Here is a 20,562-nt window from a genome sequence, read left to right as displayed (position 1 = left end):
ATGAGACAGGGGGGGGGAGGAGGGGAAAGGAATGGTGCCCAAACACTTGGACGGTCGGGGATTGAACACCGACCTGCATGAAGCGAGACGTCGCTCTACCGTCCAGCCGAAGAGGTTGGATTCGGAGATATAGCAGTACGGACAAGATGCCTACCCGGGGCCAGATTCACGAAACAGTTATGCAAGCACTTACGAACCTGTACATATTTTCTTAATATTTGGCGACTTTGTTTACAAGTATTAAACAGTTAATGAGCTCCGAAATACCAGGAGGCTGTTTATAACAATAACAACAGTTGACTGGGAAGTTTTCATGCTTGTAAACTGTTTAATAAATGTAAACAAAGCCGTCAAAGATTGAGGAAAGATGTACATGTTCGTAAATACTTGCGTAACTGCTTCGTGAATCAGGCCCCTGGCGTCTGAAGATACAGCCTTGACTCCTGGATACTTGGAAACGATGACGCCATGACAGGTGTGGAAAGCATAGCAAGTAAGGAACTATAAACAAGTTGACCAGACCACACACTAGAAGGTGAAGGGACGACGACGTTTCGGTCCGTCCTGGACCATTCTGTTGTCAATCATTGAGAATGTTGTCCTCATTGAGAATGGTCCAGGACGGACCGAAACGTCGTCGTCCCTTCACCTTCTAGTGCGTGGTCTGGTCAACATAATTTAGCCACGTTATTGTGACTCATCGCCTGTATAAACAGGTTCTCAGCCTGAAATGTTTGATTTCATCACAGCTTATAATATCTAACTTCAAAATATCCTTGTTGTAGATTCCTTAGTAACATTAAAACTTTTAACAAAATTATATAGTAAGCTCAGACCGTTTGGGAACACTTAGTGAAATAAATGAGTTATGTAAAACTAATTTAGAGAACACTTGAGATAAAAAAAAAGTAGACAATGTCATTAAAAGAATATTAAGAACATAAATATTTTGTCTTAAATGTTTCCCTAAGCTTAATAACTTTTGAGACAAATGAAGATATTTTGTTCTTTAAGAAACCGTTTATTTATTCAAATTTTAAGAAATTTTGACACATGAGGAAAATATTTCACTATATATAAATGGAAATTTTAATTTGTGAGAAGTGCTATAAATTGACTAGTACTTTATGACAAGAATTTTATGAGAAGTACTATAAACTGTCAAGTATTTTCTGACAAGTGTCATATAATGACAAGTACTATATACTGACAGCATGAAACGTGAGGCAGTGTCACACGAGGGAGTGTCACGTGAGGCAGTGTCGCGTGAGGCAGTGTCACGTGAGGCAGTGTCACACGAGGGAGTGTCACGTGAGGCAGTGTCGCGTGAGGCAGTGTCACGTGAGACAGTGACACACGAGGGAGTGTCACGTGAGGCAGTGTCACGTGAGGCAGTGTCACACGAGGGAGTGTCATATGAGACAGTGACACACGAGGGCATGATCACAGTTCCGTGTGTTCTGGCATACCGGGAACGAAGAGCCGGACGTGCCATTAAGTAACCTGTGTTTGTGTGCTCAGGCCCCGGCTGCATCCGGCCCGGTAGTCATCTCCTTCATCTTATGTGCTCTACCAGTATATACGTTGATGGTAGTGGTGGTGAGTGTGGTGGTTGTCGGAAAATCCGACACCATTTAATAATCATACAGATAATAGCTGTATTGTATAAACAAGTTACCCATAGAAAACGTAACTTGTAGTGGAATTACCGTCTAAAGAAAACGGGATATCATCACCACATACTATTATAATTCACCACCTATTATGGTGGGAATTATTCTTAAATACATTAGTCTTTGGACTTTACCATCATAAAACATCTCATATAAATTAACTTAATTATCAGTATTAAAGTAGAGTAAATGTGACCCTTCTATCACTTTCTGAAATCTGGACAATGTAAGCCAGGCGTCGGGGAGGAAGGAGGGAGCCATTGTTGTGTCACCTCCGAGACGTGTGGAGCAAATTTGGCTCCTATCATATCTGGACAATGTCGGCCAGGCGTCAATAGTATGGAGTGTTAGATGCAGCCATTGTTGAGACTAGACCAGAGGCTCACACGGGAGCAAATTCGGCTCCTGTTAAATTTACTTGGACGTAGTGTTATGGAAACTAAAAGTGTACCATTATCAACACGCTGTCTACAAATTCAAGTTAAGTGTTCTTTCCGAAACCCATTATCTATCATTAGTGGCCATTAATGTCATTGGGTAGGGTTAGCCGGTTAGAACGCGAAATCGCCTCATACTAAAGGTAATTAAGCCAGGTCTTTATTGTTCCATGTACAATGTTTCTCTGAAATACCTGTCATATACTAGGTTTCTGGCTTCACAGCTAGCGCCCTTTTAACAGGTCAAGACGAGGAAGCATGTTTGTGCTTCAGTTACCAGCACGTGGAAGCTACCTCAAAGAGGGAAAATGTGGTCTACATCCTGGTTATACCTGCTGTACAAATAAGATAAGGAACCTCTTCAATGTATGTAGTCTATTACTGTAGTTTGATTGGCTGCATATATATTAATTTAATAAACCCCCCCTAATGTGTAGAGGATCGATTTGTGAGATTAAGAGATTATTGCAGAAATACAGTCCACTTATCATTATACAAATTGCTATCGAAGTATATAAATTAACGTAAATATAAATTCATATAAATTAAATAAATATAAATCTCACAGGTCGGTTCCCACATTATTTGGACCTTCGGAACCGGAATATTCGGTCCTTTGAACCCACATTTGGTCATCTTAGTACCGGATGAACCAGTTAACCAGTGGATTCATTAAATATACTAGTGCAGTGTTATTTAAACAAAGCCAGTCAAGACGGCGGCGTTGACTCGTGCGAGTTCACGAGCCCCGCTCAGTTCAGATCTGCCTCATCAGCGGTTTCAGGGACACCCACAGATATTTGGTGGCGTGTTATTTCGTGAAATGACAGCGCTAATATAGAAGCCAGCCAAATTAGTGGCTGTGTCCTCGCAAGATTGTTCACGGATTTCGTGGTGTTACATTTCGCGAGAGATTATCCACGAATTTTGTGGACTTTATTTCGCGAGGTCACTAATAATATTTAATACTTCTTGATAATATTAGAAGTTTCATAGAGGCTAATTAAGAGGCTATTATCAATAATTGTGTATATTATTTCTCCAAGATAGAGAATTATTTAATATATATTGCACTAGTGATCACAGTATAATATTTACTAATTGCCAACCCACAACAGGGTAGGATATGACTAGTTGAACTATTATTGCTCATCCTAGTCCCATTATTACCATAGTCAGTTGTACTATATTAAACAACCTAACACCATTAATGAATGGTCCAGACCCTATTTTGGGTGTAATTTTTATCAACTCGAGTTGAGTTGTATATGTAATAATTTACTTATGATCATTACACCTTTGAGTGATTAATTAGTGTCTCTACCATCCTAGGGTGATATAGAAGAGCTAACCTAATGGTACTTCCAGTGACACTGGTTTATCACTCAAATCATTAGTGTGTATGATTGTATATATATATAATGTGTATTAATTTTAAGTGCTAACCTCTAGTAGAGGTAGGATTATTGCCTAGTGAGTGCAGAATTTACTCTAGGCTACCATTAGAGCTTGTTCAGTATTATGAGCAGCCCAAGTACAAGTCCCACAAGGCTTCACCAACGAGCCAGTATGGATAATGCAGGGAGAATGAAAAGAACCCTTGCAGGTCTTAAAGGCCACTTAACAAGACAGATCAAGAAATGTGAAGATTTGTCACAACAATCTCAAGTTGATTATGCTGACCTGGAAAGCTATTATCAAGCAGCTGCAGGTAAATTTGAGCAAATCAAATGCCAAATAGCAACATATGTGGCTGAACTTGCCAACACCAATTTATCAGAAACAGAAATAGACGACATTATGGTTGATCTTGCGAATTATGAAGATCAAACTCAGGCCACGTTACAGCCTTATGTCAAATTAATTGCCCAGAACAAGGCAACAACAACAACTGTTGCATCTAATACGAGTCAAGCAGAAGCTCGACTCCCTCCAATTAATTTACCCACTTTCTCAGGGAAAGATGAGGAAGATTGGGATGAATTTTGGAACAAATTCGTTGACCTTGTAGACTCAAAACAATCTTTACCAAAGAGTAGTAAATTCTCTTATTTGCAAGGTCAATTATCAGGTGAGGCTAAAACAGTAGTATCCCATCTGAGATTAAGTAATGACAGCTATGATCTGGCAGTAAAACTCCTCAAGGATAATTATGCTGATCCAGAAGTAAGAACATCACATTTAGTTCATGAGCTGTTGCATTTACCCCCACCGGAGGCTTCAGCTGATTCACTCCAAGTCTTCAAGCTGGAGGTAGAATCATTGATCAATGCCCTCAGCCTGACAGCAGATACAAACGGGGCTGAGTGGGTCTTGAAAATAATTGTCCAGGAGAAAATACCTAGGGACATATTGAGACAAATGAGTGCTCATTACAATAAAAGTATCTTATCCAAGAATGAAATATCTGAAGGTTTAAAGTCAGTAGTTCATCAATTACGAACACATGATAAATTAAAACCACCAAGTAAACCCTCAGAAACCAATAATAGTAAACCACAGAGTACCAAAGGTACTCCAACTCAATCTAGACAATATAATTCAACACGAAAGTGGAACAGTGGCAGTGTGGGCGTATATGCAGTGGGACCCTCCAAGCCTATAGTTACTGTGTCACCCAAGAACATGACACCAAAGGGTACAGGAAGCTATGGAACATGTTTGTTCTGCAATGAGAAACATTCAATGTACCACTGCTCTAATTTTCCTGATAGTGACGCCCGTGTTGAGCGACTCAAAGATTTGCAACATTGCACGAGGTGCCTCAGGAAACATAACATCAAGGACTGTGATACCCAATTACACACCTGTAATAGGTGTAACAAAGGTCAGCACCATGCAGCATTGTGCAGAGACACCAAAACAACGTCTCCAAACCCCAAGGTGGAAGATAGCATTCCCACCACAGTACAGTACTGCAAGGTGCAACAAACAAAGAGTGTCCAATCGGCAAAGTCTAAAGGTAATACGACTTTGCCTACTGCCCAAATTACCATCCTGAATAAGAGGGCCAAGGTCCATACCCGTGGGTTGTTTGACCAAGGATCCCAAAGAACATACATCACTAAAAGGTTGGCAGATGAATTACAATTAAGGCCTGTAGCCCAGATGTCATTCAACATCTCAAGGTTTGTAACAGATGCAGGACCTCAAGTCTACCAGGTGGTACAACCATCAGTACGCTTAGGCAGGTACGTCTGTCGAGTACAAGCCATTGTGGTGGACAAAATACCAGTAGACCTACAAGTTCAAGGTCTGCGAGCAACAGCCAAATTCCTGAGAAATAGAGGAATAAAATTGGCAGATAATATTAAGTCTGATCACCTCAACGACTTCGGTCTCCTTGTAGGGACAGACTATTGCCATCGATTCATTGGTAGCCCTACTAAATATCAGGGTATAACCATGTTAAACTCTGCAGGAGGTAAATTACTCTCAGGCCCAGTATCAAGCCTGAGGAGACCTATGCCTGCAGATAAACAATACCAGTAGAAATCTAAATTTGTCAGCTGATTATATTTCTCCAGTAGCATTATACTAAGGAGATTACAGCTGACTATACCAACAGAGGTTGATGTTAGTATCATCATTTAAAGCTGGAGATGATTTCATGAGGCCTCAGTGGCAAATCAGTGAACAGTAGCCTAAAACAGCTACAAGTCACTGCGACCAATGTCACTGAACCCACTGCAGTCTCAGAACCATACTTTACTTTAATGATGAGCTATTCAATCCTCTGAATCAATTAACTGAATTAAACCCCAATAAATCTGATGACTGATTTGATACATTTATTATTTAATCAAGATGTATTCCATGGGCCTCAGTGTTTATATATCAGTGACCAGTTACCTGAACAAACTTCAAGTTATATCTAATGTCACTGATCTCACTGCAGTCCCTGAATCATACTTGACTGTTGTACTTGATCACATCCAGTCTTCTGGGTTAAATAATATGTAATTAGGCTTGAATATTAGCCTTTCAAGAGTTGACAGGGAAATGAAATCGCATTAGACTTCTAACCCCTACAACTCTAGTACGGGACATCCGTCCTGTACGAACAGACACACAAATGTGTGATTACTAACTACTAACATCAAATTAATCTAATAATTCGAAGGAGGAGTATCGGTGTTCGTCTGTTCTAATTAGGACTTCGACCCGTGAGCAGCCCCTGGGGAATTATGTCGGAAAATCCGACACCATTTAATAATCATACAGATAATAGCTGTATTGTATAAACAAGTTACCCATAGAAAACGTAACTTGTAGTGGAATTACCGTCTAAAGAAAACGGGATATCATCACCACATACTATTATAATTCACCACCTATTATGGTGGGAATTATTCTTAAATACATTAGTCTTTGGACTTTACCATCATAAAACATCTCATATAAATTAACTTAATTATCAGTATTAAAGTAGAGTAAATGTGACCCTTCTATCACTTTCTGAAATCTGGACAATGTAAGCCAGGCGTCGGGGAGGAAGGAGGGAGCCATTGTTGTGTCACCTCCGAGACGTGTGGAGCAAATTTGGCTCCTATCATATCTGGACAATGTCGGCCAGGCGTCAATAGTATGGAGTGTTAGATGCAGCCATTGTTGAGACTAGACCAGAGGCTCACACGGGAGCAAATTCGGCTCCTGTTAAATTTACTTGGACGTAGTGTTATGGAAACTAAAAGTGTACCATTATCAACACGCTGTCTACAAATTCAAGTTAAGTGTTCTTTCCGAAACCCATTATCTATCATTAGTGGCCATTAATGTCATTGGGTAGGGTTAGCCGGTTAGAACGCGAAATCGCCTCATACTAAAGGTAATTAAGCCAGGTCTTTATTGTTCCATGTACAATGTTTCTCTGAAATACCTGTCATATACTAGGTTTCTGGCTTCACAGCTAGCGCCCTTTTAACAGGTCAAGACGAAGAAGCATGTTTGTGCTTCAGTTACCAGCACGTGGAAGCTACCTCAAAGAGGGAAAATGTGGTCTACATCCTGGTTATACCTGCTGTACAAATAAGATAAGGAACCTCTTCAATGTATGTAGTCTATTACTGTAGTTTGATTGGCTGCATATATATTAATTTAATAAACCCCCCCTAATGTGTAGAGGATCGATTTGTGAGATTAAGAGATTATTGCAGAAATACAGTCCACTTATCATTATACAAATTGCTATCGAAGTATATAAATTAACGTAAATATAAATTCATATAAATTAAATAAATATAAATCTCACAGGTCGGTTCCCACAGTGGTTGTCGTTGATAAGTGTATTGGTTTTTATTTATGTTTTTGTGAAGTGGTTGTCGCTGGTGAGTGTAGTGGTTGTCATTGATATGTGTGTTGGTATACGGGTTGTCGTTGATGAGTAACCCACCACCACTCACAGTAACCCACTGTATGTGAAAAAAATAAGTTGATTGACAGTTGAGAGGCGGGCCCAAAGAGCCAGAGCTCAACCTCCCGCAAGCACAACTAGGTGAGTAGTCACTCGCAGTAACCCACTGTCACACAGTAACCCTACCGTCGCACACAGTAATCCACCATCACCCACATTAAACCTCCATTACAAAGGTAATAACATCAGCGGTAATTGTAAAAGCAGTAACATCAGCGGTAGTAGTAGTAGTAGTAGTAGTAGTAGTAGTAGTAGTAGTAGTAGTAGTAGTAGTAGTAGTAGTAGTAGTAGTAGTAGTTGTTGTTGTTGTTGTAACACCCAGAGAACGTACACCCATGAGAAACCTTCTTGGAAGGTCAGCCCAAGTGACCTCAGATCATCTTGCAGAGTTAATTGAAATATTTCCTGGCTACACCCTAGCCAGCTTGTTTCAAGGAAACGAATCATCACTATAGTCTTGTCAGACTTAATAAGCCTCCTTGGAAGGTCAGCCCAAGTGACCTCGGATCTTCTTACAGACTCCTTGAAGTGCTGACTAACTGGTTAGGTGTGCAAAACACTTTTAATTGAAAATTCCTGGTTTTGTTGAATCAGCTGGGAACAAGACCACCCCAAATGTTCCCACAAGGTTTACAACCCCTCCTCCCCCTTGATTCGGGGCGTGGCAAGAGCGTGTATATATGTGCCTGGAGGGCAGTTAGGAGTTAGAGAGTGCTGGAGGCGAGACATCGGAGTGCGGACACCGCAGGGTCTGAACCGTTATCACGCGGCATAGGGAGAGAATGAATCCACCCCAACCCGTCCTCTTAAAAATAACGTCACTTTTCGCTCGTATGCGCGCTATGGCCAAATTTGGACGTAATTTGAAATGAAATCGACTCACAAAAGTGACGTACTGTTCCGTTTCCTGTTTGAGTCGTCCGGCCGACTCTGTAAGGTTAGAATAGATGACTTTCAATTCACGTTTTTCATAACGTTTTAAACTTTGAGAATTTCCTGCCCAACTAACCTATCAGAGGACCCTTAACTTACTGTTGTTGAAAAAAAAATCCCAATTTTATTTTCATTTTCATATTACGTCCAAAGTCGCAACAGGTCGTGGAACCTAATCCAGAAGGTAATGTGTATGATCTCTGAATATTCCGTGTCAGAATTACTAAACATTTGCCTGTGTAGGGACTTAAGAGTTTGGTGAATATCATAATTTTATCCTAAATAAATTCATGTTAAAGTTCCCCATCTGTGTTAATTAATTGATTGATTAATGTGCTCAATTAATTGAGCCTCTCAATCCTGTGTTCAGTTTGTTAACAACCTGTCAGTACTTAAAAACATCTAGAGGAGAACTTTCAAAGCCAAGCAATGCTTCTTGCCTCATTGGTTGATATAGTTTACTTCCCAGGCAGGATGGTGGCAGCCTAGTTAATAAGTTTTATCTCTGTGTAGCATTTCCTTGGAAAGATACCATTGGTTCCGGGTGTAACTATCACTAATACACCACATGTCAGTTCATATTACATTAAATACAAATTACCAGCGTTCAATAGTTCAGTATTATCAAGGTTTAATATAAATTTAGTGTTACATAGTAGTAACATCAGCGGTAGTAGTAGTAACATCAGTGTTAGTAGTAGTAGTACAGTAGCTATAATAGTAATAGAGGAAGTAAAAGTAGCAAATTTAGCTGAATATTGTCCCCGTAACTTCAAGAACTAATCATTTCATAAGGACGGCGAGGTCATTGACGTTCTGCAATAAATAAGGTGATATGATGCTGATTTCACGAAACCTTTCAAAATCATAAAGTGTCCATGATGTCACCACACTAGTGACTGAAAAGCCATTAAGTGACATATAGGCGGGCTGACGAAACTTGGAACTGTGTGGCATCGTGTTGTGGGTGACGCCGTGAGGTCAATGACTAGGAAGCTGAAGGCTTGATGAGGGAGATAACATCGGAGGGGTTTATGGCCTGTTAGTGGTGTGCGGGGGTCAGGAGGGCCACGCACAAGTCGGCCACAAGCATAATACCATGGAGCCCTTGGCCACATATGGGTGGATGAAGGACGCGGAGGGTGGTCATCAGTGAGAATTCTGGGGCGGGAGAAAGATGGGGGTTCTCGGGCGGGAGAAAGGTGGGGGGAGGAGTAGTGCGAAGGGGGGGTAGAAATAGCCTAAGCTACTCTATCCCATTGAGACAACGTACTATTGTCTCGCTTATATTTCTTTGGATTCCGCGAGGAAAAAAACTTTGACTTACTTCTATGGATGACGTACATGCCTGTTTGTTGGCATGACTTACAACTCTTCTTCAACTTGTCCTCAGGCTAGGCTCCTCCGACCTGCAGTCCACCCCCAAAGACTCATTCATCAATTTTAATGTACTACATATTCAAAATTTGTATTTTTCAAATATTAGTTAATATTATTACAAACTTGAATGTGTCGAATAGTTATTTATTGGGATTTGCAGTACGTGAGTGAAGCAAGTTCAGGTTCGTTTATTGAGACAAGAAAATACAACTCAAAGAGATAGAGTAGCTTAGGCTATTTCTACTTCCCCTACTTAGGGAAACATTTAGAGGTGGGGTTCGAGAAGAGGGCGTGAAGCAAGCACTACTCGAGAAAAGTACACACGTCATCAGTTGTGAGTTGTGTGTAAAGTGTTGTTCATTCATAAACAGAGAGTTTAGCGGGTGGATTAAAGACATTTGGTCTTTGTTGATGAGGATGGGTTGCTAACTGTATACCTCAGGAAGACTTGTGTGTAGGTACAGGTGTATTCTGCTCTTTTCCGGCTCGAAGTCTCTATATTGCTTTAGTCAGTATTGTCTACGGTATTGAACAAGATTTCCACCTTCCTCACACATTTATAAATTACGTTCACCAGTGGCAATGTTCCCAACTTCACAACTCGTCCTTTACCGACTATTAATGTTTAAGAATTTACTTAATTCTGTGGCAATTAACCTACGATATATATATTTACGTCATAATGTTTAATTGGTTCCACCATGAAAAGTCACAATCATCGAATTCTGCATATCTTTAAACCCCCTTGAGATATTTTATAGTATTTTACATAAACTTTTTAAGAACAATTCCCGCTATCTTGCCATTTTTACTGGTGATTTTTTTTATTAGCACATTTAGACACATCTGCATTTGTGCAGCTACCCTAAACTATATGAAGGGGAGTACAGTGTGTGTCAAAAAACAAGCTACGTGATGCTCAAAATCCCCATCACGCAGGATGGTTAGTCACACAAAGGCATGTGATAAGTAGTCTGCACTGGCAAACTCTGGGTGCATTATGAGGATAACATGAACACAAGAGTGAATAAGGTAGCAGTGATAATGAAAGTCCCCGTCTCGCAAGATGGTTAGTCATACAGGGTCATACGTTCAGTAGCCTGCACTGGCAAATTTTGGGTGCAATATGAGGATATCCTCAAGAACACGAGAGTGAATAAAGTAATTGCAAAGCTCCAGGTACCTCATGGCAATGGGTCTGAATGGACTGATAACTGGGTATTCGGTGATGCAGTGTGCAAGATCACGTCCCAGTTCCTGCTCACAGAGTTTGCACCTGGAGTACTCAGGATTGGGAGATCCGTCACCTGCAGCCACCTGCCACAGGTAACGGTAACCCAACCTGATCCTGGCAACTACTGTGTCGCACAGTCTGTTGGATGTTTTGTGCTGCCGACAAAATCTGCAACTGGTGTGGGAAAATCAATTGTTTTCTCTAAACACGCCATTCATGTGCTGTCTCCCATCAGAAAATAGTATTTCTATCGCGGAGCAATATGCGATTTTGTATTTTTAAAGTATTTGATATTAAGCAAAGTGGCTACGCATTTTTTGTTCCCTCTAGTTACAGAGACTCAATATTGCCTGCATCTTGATTTTAGTCAACACAATATGCATAAAGTTTTGCTGGGTACCTCGTCAAATCTGTATAGATTACAATGAACTGGCTGATAATGCAACTCAATCTGCCATTCATATATACCCTCTTATCTCAAAACCTATTATTCCTTTCACAGATTACAAACCAATAATACATTTGTTATTATTTAGGCGATGGAGAGACAAGGATGACTATCCAATAATAAACTGTATTATCAAACACGATGTCCCCCAAAGGCCTCTTAAGTTATCGGACCGTAAGCCAGGAAGCTTCATTAGTCTCTTACCTATTGACCATGCAGGGTTAACTCCTGGTCCTTTGATATATAAAAAAACCTGTTCTTTATTGTCTTGTTTCACTTTAAAATGTCCTCGTCGAATGTCCAGCGTTCCAAGATGAATAATAATTTCCACTGATTCTTAGTGACTAGGATTCACTCATTATAACTAAGCTTATGGCATGTTCTGGCATGCTATATAATCTAGTATAATGCTGGCAACAAATACCTCGCATTTACGTGTAACTTTAATAGGCAATGTTCCGTATATATCAGTTATGTACTCCTGAAACTAGTTTTTTATTTGAATGATTAATATATTTTAGTTTGATTATACACAGTTTGTCAAACAGGTTAATATTTTCTCATGCATTTCAGTATTTATGTAGGAAAGGACTTTTAATTTGTTGTATTAGATGTTTCTTTAAAAAAAATACTAAGACTCGGATAGGCTGCTATGATTATTGGTTGCTCCTACCTATAAAATATTGTTCAAAGCACAAAGAGTGATTAAGGTGTAACTCTGGTTTCATGGTGATATTCTGCTGATGAATATGTTAACTGTGTAACTAGCTCACCATCAAACTACATTAACTCTTCAACATCATCGAACTTCATTACCTAAACCTAAATGTGACTAACCTTTCTGCCACTCACCCACATAATGGATATAGGGGTCCTTAAAAAAAACTAAACTAACACTTCATATATACGTTAAACTACGCGCCTAGCTCGAAATGCTGTTGTAACCTTCTTGAATCCAAACAAATAAAGCAGAGAGCGAGGAGGAGGAGGAAGGCTGGCAGGGAGGGCGCTGCCCCCAAGCCTGAACTAGTTATCCCTGACATATTTTCTCTGGTATGAGGTCACACGCTCATGACTCAATAAGTTATGTTTCTGAATTCTGAAAAACTGAGTCAACTCTAACTGTTTCTTATGTTAGCAAGAGAATCATCGTTATATACTTGCAGCAGATACGTTGGGTTGAATGCGTGAAGGGCATGGAGCAAGAGTCACTACTACTAAGTTAATTTACATGCATTAAAAATTATCATAGTAGCAGACTTAATTATGAAAATATTTAAGACTGGTTATGATACATATAAAAGCAATGCATATAATTAAATTACGGTGATGTCAATCACAATGAAATGTGTCAAATATCAAACGTACTTGTATGGGGGCAAGTAATAGGATCACTGGACTGACGGACGCTGTCAACAGCTTGAATACCACTTGGCTACAAGTATCTGTCACAGTTCAGCTTGTATAATGATCTAGATGAAGTAACGTGTGTGAACTAAGACAGGAGCACACACACACACACACACACACACACACACACACACACACACACACACACACACACACACACACACACACACACACACACACACACACACACATACACACACATACACACACATACACACAGACACTAGAGCATTAAATTTTACATCGTGAAAAATTTTACCATTTACAGACAAATCTATCTTCACATTACTTGAAACGGCAAATCATGGTTTGGTGTTGGGTCTAAGAACTATCAACTTCTGGAGGGTTATTAAGACAACAACAAGTGCTCAACTGACCAACTAGCAAGAATGCTAGTCCAGATCTGGACATAGTCCAGACCCAAAGGAAACTCTCAGTGCATATATACACCGAGAAGCAGATATCAACTCTCGGTGTATATTCCTGTGAGAAAATCATATTACGAATGATAAATTATCTGGAAAGTTTTGCACTGAACTCGTGTTTTGCGTCTAGTAGATAAACGACGTATGCATGATTAATGTATGAGCTGTGTAGTATGTAGACTAAAAAACAAAAACGGCAACTCTTAAATTATCCTGTAAATTAAAAATTATGTTTTGTATAAACAAAAGTACAGTCTTTTGTTAATGTCATTCTCCATTGTACATTCATAAACGTTAATGCAAAACGTTTATTTTTTTTTACATTATATATGAGTCTTATCAAAATACAGGAATGTTTTAAGCACAACTCAGCAAGACCAGGTTATTAAGTGTGGGGACACGTCGAGGGCAGTAATGGACTTGGGTGCTACTCTCAGGCTGGAGAGCACAGTCCTCCTAACGTTTCCCAACGTCAAGAAAACGGTCAATTTAAAGTCTCCTCTCCTAATCTACCAGAGGACCCAAAACAGAAATTGGGATAGTGCACAATAAACTAGCCGCCCTCGGCGGCAACAATAAAAAATCAAATTTCGCGAGTCGCTTCCATTGCCTAGTACGACAATTTTTGGCCTATGTAAAAAAAGCGAGCGAAATGCGACGTTTTTTTTTTTTTTGTAAGAGTACAGGTTGAGCAAACAAGGACATTCCTGGTAAAGGTCGGACCCATCCTCAACACTTTGAGCATGCTATCCTTTCATCCATGAGACACTACTATGCGCAATTCTTAAAATATTTAAAGTAATATAATTTTGTGTCTGCAAATAAATACAAAATACTAAAAAAAAATAAAAATATATTAACAAAATACATACATATACATCCTTGAATACACAGAATTTCAAATTACAGTAATTATAATCTGATATTGATAACAATTTCTGAAATTTAGATAAAAGTATTACAACTTAATTTTACGTCTTTTTTTGTACATGGTCTAAAATTCTATAAATTAATGATTTTTATGTAAAATAACGAGGTTTATCATTTTATTAGGCAATACTAGTCAGAGATATTTAAAATCTTGTTAATTATAGGAATTTATAAGCAAAAAACAGTTTCCTTAAATTTCTTTAGTAAAGAAACGTCATATAACATTAGTTGCATTCCTCCATGTGAACCAAAATACGTATATAAAATTAGCATGCATTCCCTCATGTGAACCAAAATATGTCATATAACATTATCTGCATTCCCCCATGTGAACTTATCTGCGTCATATAACATTAGCCGGAGATGGGGCGGGTAAGATATCTAACATTGAAGGAGATGGGGCGGGTAAGATATCTAACATTGAAGGAGATGGGGCGGGTAAGATATCTAACATTGAAGGAGATGGGGCGGGTAAGATATCTAACATTGAAGGAGATGGGGCGGGTAAGATATCTAAGATTGAGAGACATGTGACTAAAGAATACACTAGACATAAATTACCAGCTGTAAAGACTATACATGTAGTGCCCGGGCAGCCGGGGCGCATCCGATCCCATGATCGTCGTCGCCCCTAAATCAACACAACAACAACATGTAGTGCCCTGCAAGGTTCCAGAAGCCAGATTCACGAAGCAGTTACGCAAGTACTTACGAACGTGTACATCTTTCCTCTATCTTTGACGGCTTTGGTTACATTTATAACAGTTTACTAAACATAAAAACGTCCCAATCAACTGTTGTTATTGTTATAAACAGCCTCCTGGTGCTTCGGAGTTCATTAACTGTTTAATAATTGTAAACAAAGCCCCCCCCCCCACAAAGATTGAGAAAAGAGGGACAGGTTCGTAAGTGCTTGCGTAACTGCTTCGTGAATATGAGCCCAGGCTTCCGGTCCGTGTTTGCTGAGAAAGGGGACAGCCTTTGCTTTTGTTAAATAACAAGATATAAAGCAGGCGGTGTATCAGTAGTCACAAGTAAAACTTTCTTGTTTTTAAAAAAGGAAAAACTTTCCTTTTTAAGACTGCTCATAGCCTAGTTGATAGTGCTACGGTCTCACACCCGTGGGGTCCACGGTTCGAGACCCGTACAGTCCAGGTGAATGGAATAGTCACAAGTCTTGAGGGAAGGTAACTATCAGGGGAAAGCGCCAAGCCATCACGACTATACAGCCCTTGGAAGGGGGTCAGGATAAGGATTTGGGATGGGATGGGTGGGGGGAAGGATAGGTGCCCCAATTACTTGGACAGTCGGGGATTGAACGACGACCTGCATAAATCGAGACTGTCGCTCTACCGTCCACAGCCTTTGTTTTTGTTGAATAACAAGATATCAAGCGGGCGGTGTATCAGTCACAAGTCTTGAGAGGAATTCATATTTTAGATGGGGAAAATATACCGTACGTAAGAATTGAAGAAATCGCAGATCTATTTGACTAATTATAATCTATTTACACCACACGAGGCAGTTCCTTAGTGCGGTATATCCAATCTAACTCATTCACATTTGCAGATGTTGAAACAATCACGTGATCCCACAACTGCTATCCTACCCGGTATCTTATTCCATAACTCTACATCCCTGATACCAAACCAGTATTTACCCCACGTCTTTTATAAATCTAAACTTACCTAGTTCATATCCATTGTTTCGTGTCCTATTTTGTGTTGATATATTTAATACCTTACTATCCCCCCTCTTTCTTTATTATTCATTTGCTTATACATTTCAGTCATGCCACTCCTAGAAGCATAAATTCACGTTCAAGTGAATTATGTCCATTATATAATATGACGACCAAAACTAAACTGCATAATCTAAATGGGGCCTAAGAACAGAAGGATATAGCTGATGAATAACACCTGGCGTTTTATTACTAACGCTTATGCGAAAAAATACAGTATCCTATTTGCCTTATTCCGAATATTATTGTATTGATTTTTTTTTTGTTTGAGGGGGGGGGGGGCCTTTACATTCCTGAGAATATATTAAGTTCCAATATTATTGTGTGTTGACTGCGAATGTTATCAACCGTTATCTCACTGTTTTGTATTTACTGATGACGTAAATAGATGTAGTCATCCCAGTAAGACAAAGTTATGATAATTATGCAGCTGGAGCCAAAAATGACATCATCACGTCGTATCATCAAACAGTTAAATTTTTATGTATTTATATTTTAGGCGTTAGATACATCACTTATTCCTGGAGAATGACACAGTTGGGACCACCGTAAACTACATTAGTTCCAAGTGCTACAGGTTTGATATATGGTTCTCTTAAAACGCTTCAATGACAACAGCTTACGTAATTTGGAGGGAATTCAGAATATTCTTTTTGTCATGATGCTCACACCGCTCTGGTAAGGCTCTTCCCAGGAGGGTTTAGTGACGCCAGTTACTTGCATGCTTTTGTAAGGAAGGACTGTAAAACTTTGCAGAGAATACAAGCAAGATTGTACAATAAGCTTTTGTACAATATATAAAAGTGGCGCAAGGGTGAATGAGTTGAAGAGGGATTTTCCACCCACATGGCGAACCTCAGACGACAACTGGCTCGCCCTCTTTATTTGTATTATTTGTCTTTCCTTTCGTTGTTCTCATTCTATCCTACTATTCTTACCGAGATAAAACCGTTTCATGTTGGGTATTATTTTAGTCATTGTTGTGTTATTTGCTTTTATGAAAGAAAGGGAAACATTTAATTGATTCTCAGATATCGTTGTAATGGGGTTGGGAAATTCTCCTCCCTTCTGTCATGTTATTTGCACCGTTGAAAACGGAATTTGGTTGTTGTATTGACCATATCATGCTTAAACAATTTGTTTTTATAATATATTTGTAAAAATCCAATTTCCATTGCTTTCTTCCGTAAAATGATGGGATGAGCGGTAGTGAGTGACTAGAATATTCCCCTGCAGTACCGGGAGCGTCATGCGGAAGTAAGCGTCGACTGGGACATCTCAGTGATGGAGATCCTAGAGAAGCTGGGCTGCCCCACTGACGGCGACACCGGCGAAGTCCAGGCCCAGGCGAATGAAGTTTATACCTACCGCAGAGGTACGTTCCTCCCTCCCCCAATCCTGGCCATCCTATTCCTCTGGCACAAGGTTATCATCTTTAAAGTTACTCCTCGTATGTCCTTTCACTTGTTCTATCTCTCGTCTACTGTGCCTCCCCTCACCTGTACCGCCCCTCGTCTACTGTCCACTCACCAGTACTGGCTATTGTCCCCCTCACTAGTATTGTTTACTGTCCCCTCACCAGTACTGGCTATTGTCTCCCTCACTAGTACTATCTACTGTCCCCTCATTAGTACTATTTACTGTCCCCTCACTGGTACTATCTACTGTCCCCTCACCAGTACTATCTACTGTCCCCTCACTGGTACTATCTACTGTCCCCTCACCAGTACTATCTACTGTCCCCTCACCAGTACTATCTACTGTCCCCTCACCAGTACTATCTACTGTCCCTTCACCTGTACTGCAGCTAGTTTATTCTTCCCTCACGATGACTGCCTCTCGTCTACTGTCTCCTCATCAGTATTGCCTCTCGTCTACTGTCTCCTCCCCTATCTTGCCTCTCGTCTACCGTTCCCTCATCTATCCTGTCTCTAGTCTACCGTTCCCTCTCCTATCCTGTCTCTAGTCTACCGTTATCTCACCTATCCTGTCTCTAGTCTACCGTTCCCTCACCTATCCTGTCTCTAGTCTACCGTTCTCTCACCTATCCTGTCTCTAGTCTACCGTTCTCTCACCTATCCTGTCTCTAGTCTACCGTTCCCTCATATATCCTGTCTCTAGTCTACCGTTCCCTCACCTATCCTGTCTCTAGTCTACCGTTCCCTCATCTATCCTGTCTCTTGTCTACCGTTCCCTCATCTATCCTGCCTCTCGTCTACTGTCCCCCTCACCTGTACTGCCTCTCGACTACGCTACCCTCACTAGTAATGACTCTCTCGTCTACTACCTCTTCACTTGTACTGTCCATTGCCCCCCTCTCCAGTATTTCCGCATGTCCATTGTCCCCTTACCTGTCCTGCCACCTGTTTCTTAACAAGTCGTGAGGAGGGTCCAAGACCTGTTCTATCTTTTGTCACTTGTTCCTTTATCCGTATTGCTTCTCATCTATTTCATCTGTACTGCTTCTTTTCTGGGGTTACATTAATGTAACTGGACACTTTAACTACCTGTCATCCATGTCACTATCACTTGGACAACTTCACCCGTCTCCGTGACACCATCCCGTCCACCCTCCGTGACACCATCCCGTCTACCCTCCGTGTCACCATCCAGTCCACTCTCCCCCCATCCCCCGTGTCACCATTCCGTCCACCCCCGTGACACCATCCCACCCACCAGTGACACAGTCTAACTAGTGACAGCTCTAATCACTGAGTAAACAACGTTCTTGCATCTGTTAATTACCAGCTATTGTTTTAGTGTTCATAATAAATATCTAAATATAGTTCCACAATAGCCAGCCAGGTGGAGGCTAATAATGTTTTTAAATAAGTTGTTAGGACTATGATCAAATCAATAATCATTCTAAAGCTTATGAATAAAATCTTTTAAAAACTTTTGTTAGCATCGACTTGAAATTGGAATTATAGATCTCAAAGGACATTTCCTTATTCATATAAATTATATACTTGTTTCAAGCTAAGTAATTGTAATTTCAAGTCAGTATTATTAATCATGTCATTTTTTTATATTTTTTTTAATATTGATTGATAAAGCTAATTTAAACATTTTAAAATAATAATTATATTAATTAAATAATTCGGGACTTAACAAAACATCAACTTGTTGCATAAATTGACACCAGCAACACTGTGGTAGGCTACACAACGTCAACACTGTGGTAGACTACACAACGTCAACACTGTGGTAGACTACACAACGTCAACACTGTGGTAGACTACACAACGTCAACACTGTGGTAGACTACACAACGTCAACACTGTGGTAGGCTACACAACGTCAACACTGTGGTAGACTACACAACGTCAACACTGTGGTAGGCTACACAACGTCAACACTGTGGTAGACTACACAACGTCAACACTGCGGTAGGCTACACAACGTCAACACTGCGGTAGGCTACACAACTGTGGTAGACTACACGTCAACACTGTGGTAGGCTACACAACGTCAACACTGTGGTAGACTACACAATGTCAACACTGTGGTAGGCTACACAACGTCAACAACACTGTGGTAGGCTACACAACTCTGGTAGACTACACGTCAACACTGTGGAAGGCTACAGTGGCCTATCAGCCTCAGGTTGGAACTTAGGGGCACTATAAATGCCTACTGATCCACCAGCAATACATTTTAATCTGGCGAAACCTTAGCCCAAAACTACAATAAACTATCTTATGTTTATACACCGAGAAGCCGGCTTGCACCTCCCAGTGTATGTTTCACATGTCTGTGATAGACTACACGAAGCTAATACTGTACATACACGTTCTAATAACTCGTGAACTTGATATATATGTAGACGAACAAAGCTCTTGAGCTCAGCACAACACGTTTTATATATTTCGCTGTTGGATCCTACACAGGAAGAAGAAGATTGCTGTTTTAATTCAACTCTCCTTGCTAGTGTGAAAGAAATCAATATGGACTAAAAGAGGTATATAAACTGTAGCATGTGTGTGGTTAAGAGTGGTGGGCAGACGCAAACAATCAAGAGGATGCTGTTGTTTACCGGTGGCCGTCAAAGACTCATGTCTCATATCCGCAAACAACACCTGCACTTGCAGACGGCGGGGGGGGGGATGTTCTCTTATCATACACTTATCATACACTATTTTTGTTACAGCTAACTTGTGAAGCTACATCTCTACTTGCATAACTGAATAGCTGCTCCTGGCAATAGCAAATTACCTTCAAAGGAATGATGACCTCGAGGCTAATTCATTGAGAAAAATATTTATATGATCTGAAAATTATTGCAATTAACGCATACAGTATTGAATTTTTTGCGTATAACACTAAAGCAATAATTTAAAATTTTGTAATGATAAACAAAATTAAGCATTATAATGCTGGATACAATTAATTATTATAATACTGGATAGATTAAACTATTATAATATTAGACAGTTATTTTATAATACTGGATAGTATAATGATACGCAAGAAATGTATCTGTAATTAACCTTCAAAAGCTTTACAGTACTTTGATAATAAAAACGTCAATGGACTAT

At 40.0% G+C, this 20,562-nt stretch overlaps 2 protein-coding genes across 4 annotated transcripts in view; one reads left to right on the top strand and one right to left on the bottom strand.

Annotated features, from left to right (window-relative positions):
* Positions 1–20,562, bottom strand: part of LOC123775032 (transmembrane protein 62) — a 197,772-nt gene that overhangs the window by 132,791 nt on the left and 44,419 nt on the right. The window lies entirely within an intron of this gene.
* Tsp (Thrombospondin) overlaps positions 1–20,562 on the top strand; it is a 110,410-nt gene that overhangs the window by 51,099 nt on the left and 38,749 nt on the right. For all 3 annotated transcript variants that reach the window (XM_045769785.2, XM_045769784.2, XM_045769783.2), the window contains exon 4: positions 17,261–17,399. In XM_045769785.2, coding sequence (XP_045625741.2) covers positions 17,261–17,399 — 139 coding nt within the window. The remainder of the gene's footprint in view (positions 1–17,260; positions 17,400–20,562) is intronic.

Source organism: Procambarus clarkii, chromosome 92 (assembly GCF_040958095.1).
Source record: "Procambarus clarkii isolate CNS0578487 chromosome 92, FALCON_Pclarkii_2.0, whole genome shotgun sequence".
In the NCBI taxonomy this organism is placed as follows: Eukaryota; Metazoa; Arthropoda; class Malacostraca; order Decapoda; family Cambaridae; genus Procambarus; species Procambarus clarkii.
The sequence above is the reverse complement of the archived record's forward strand: the minus strand, read 5'-3'. Positions and strand labels throughout refer to the sequence as shown.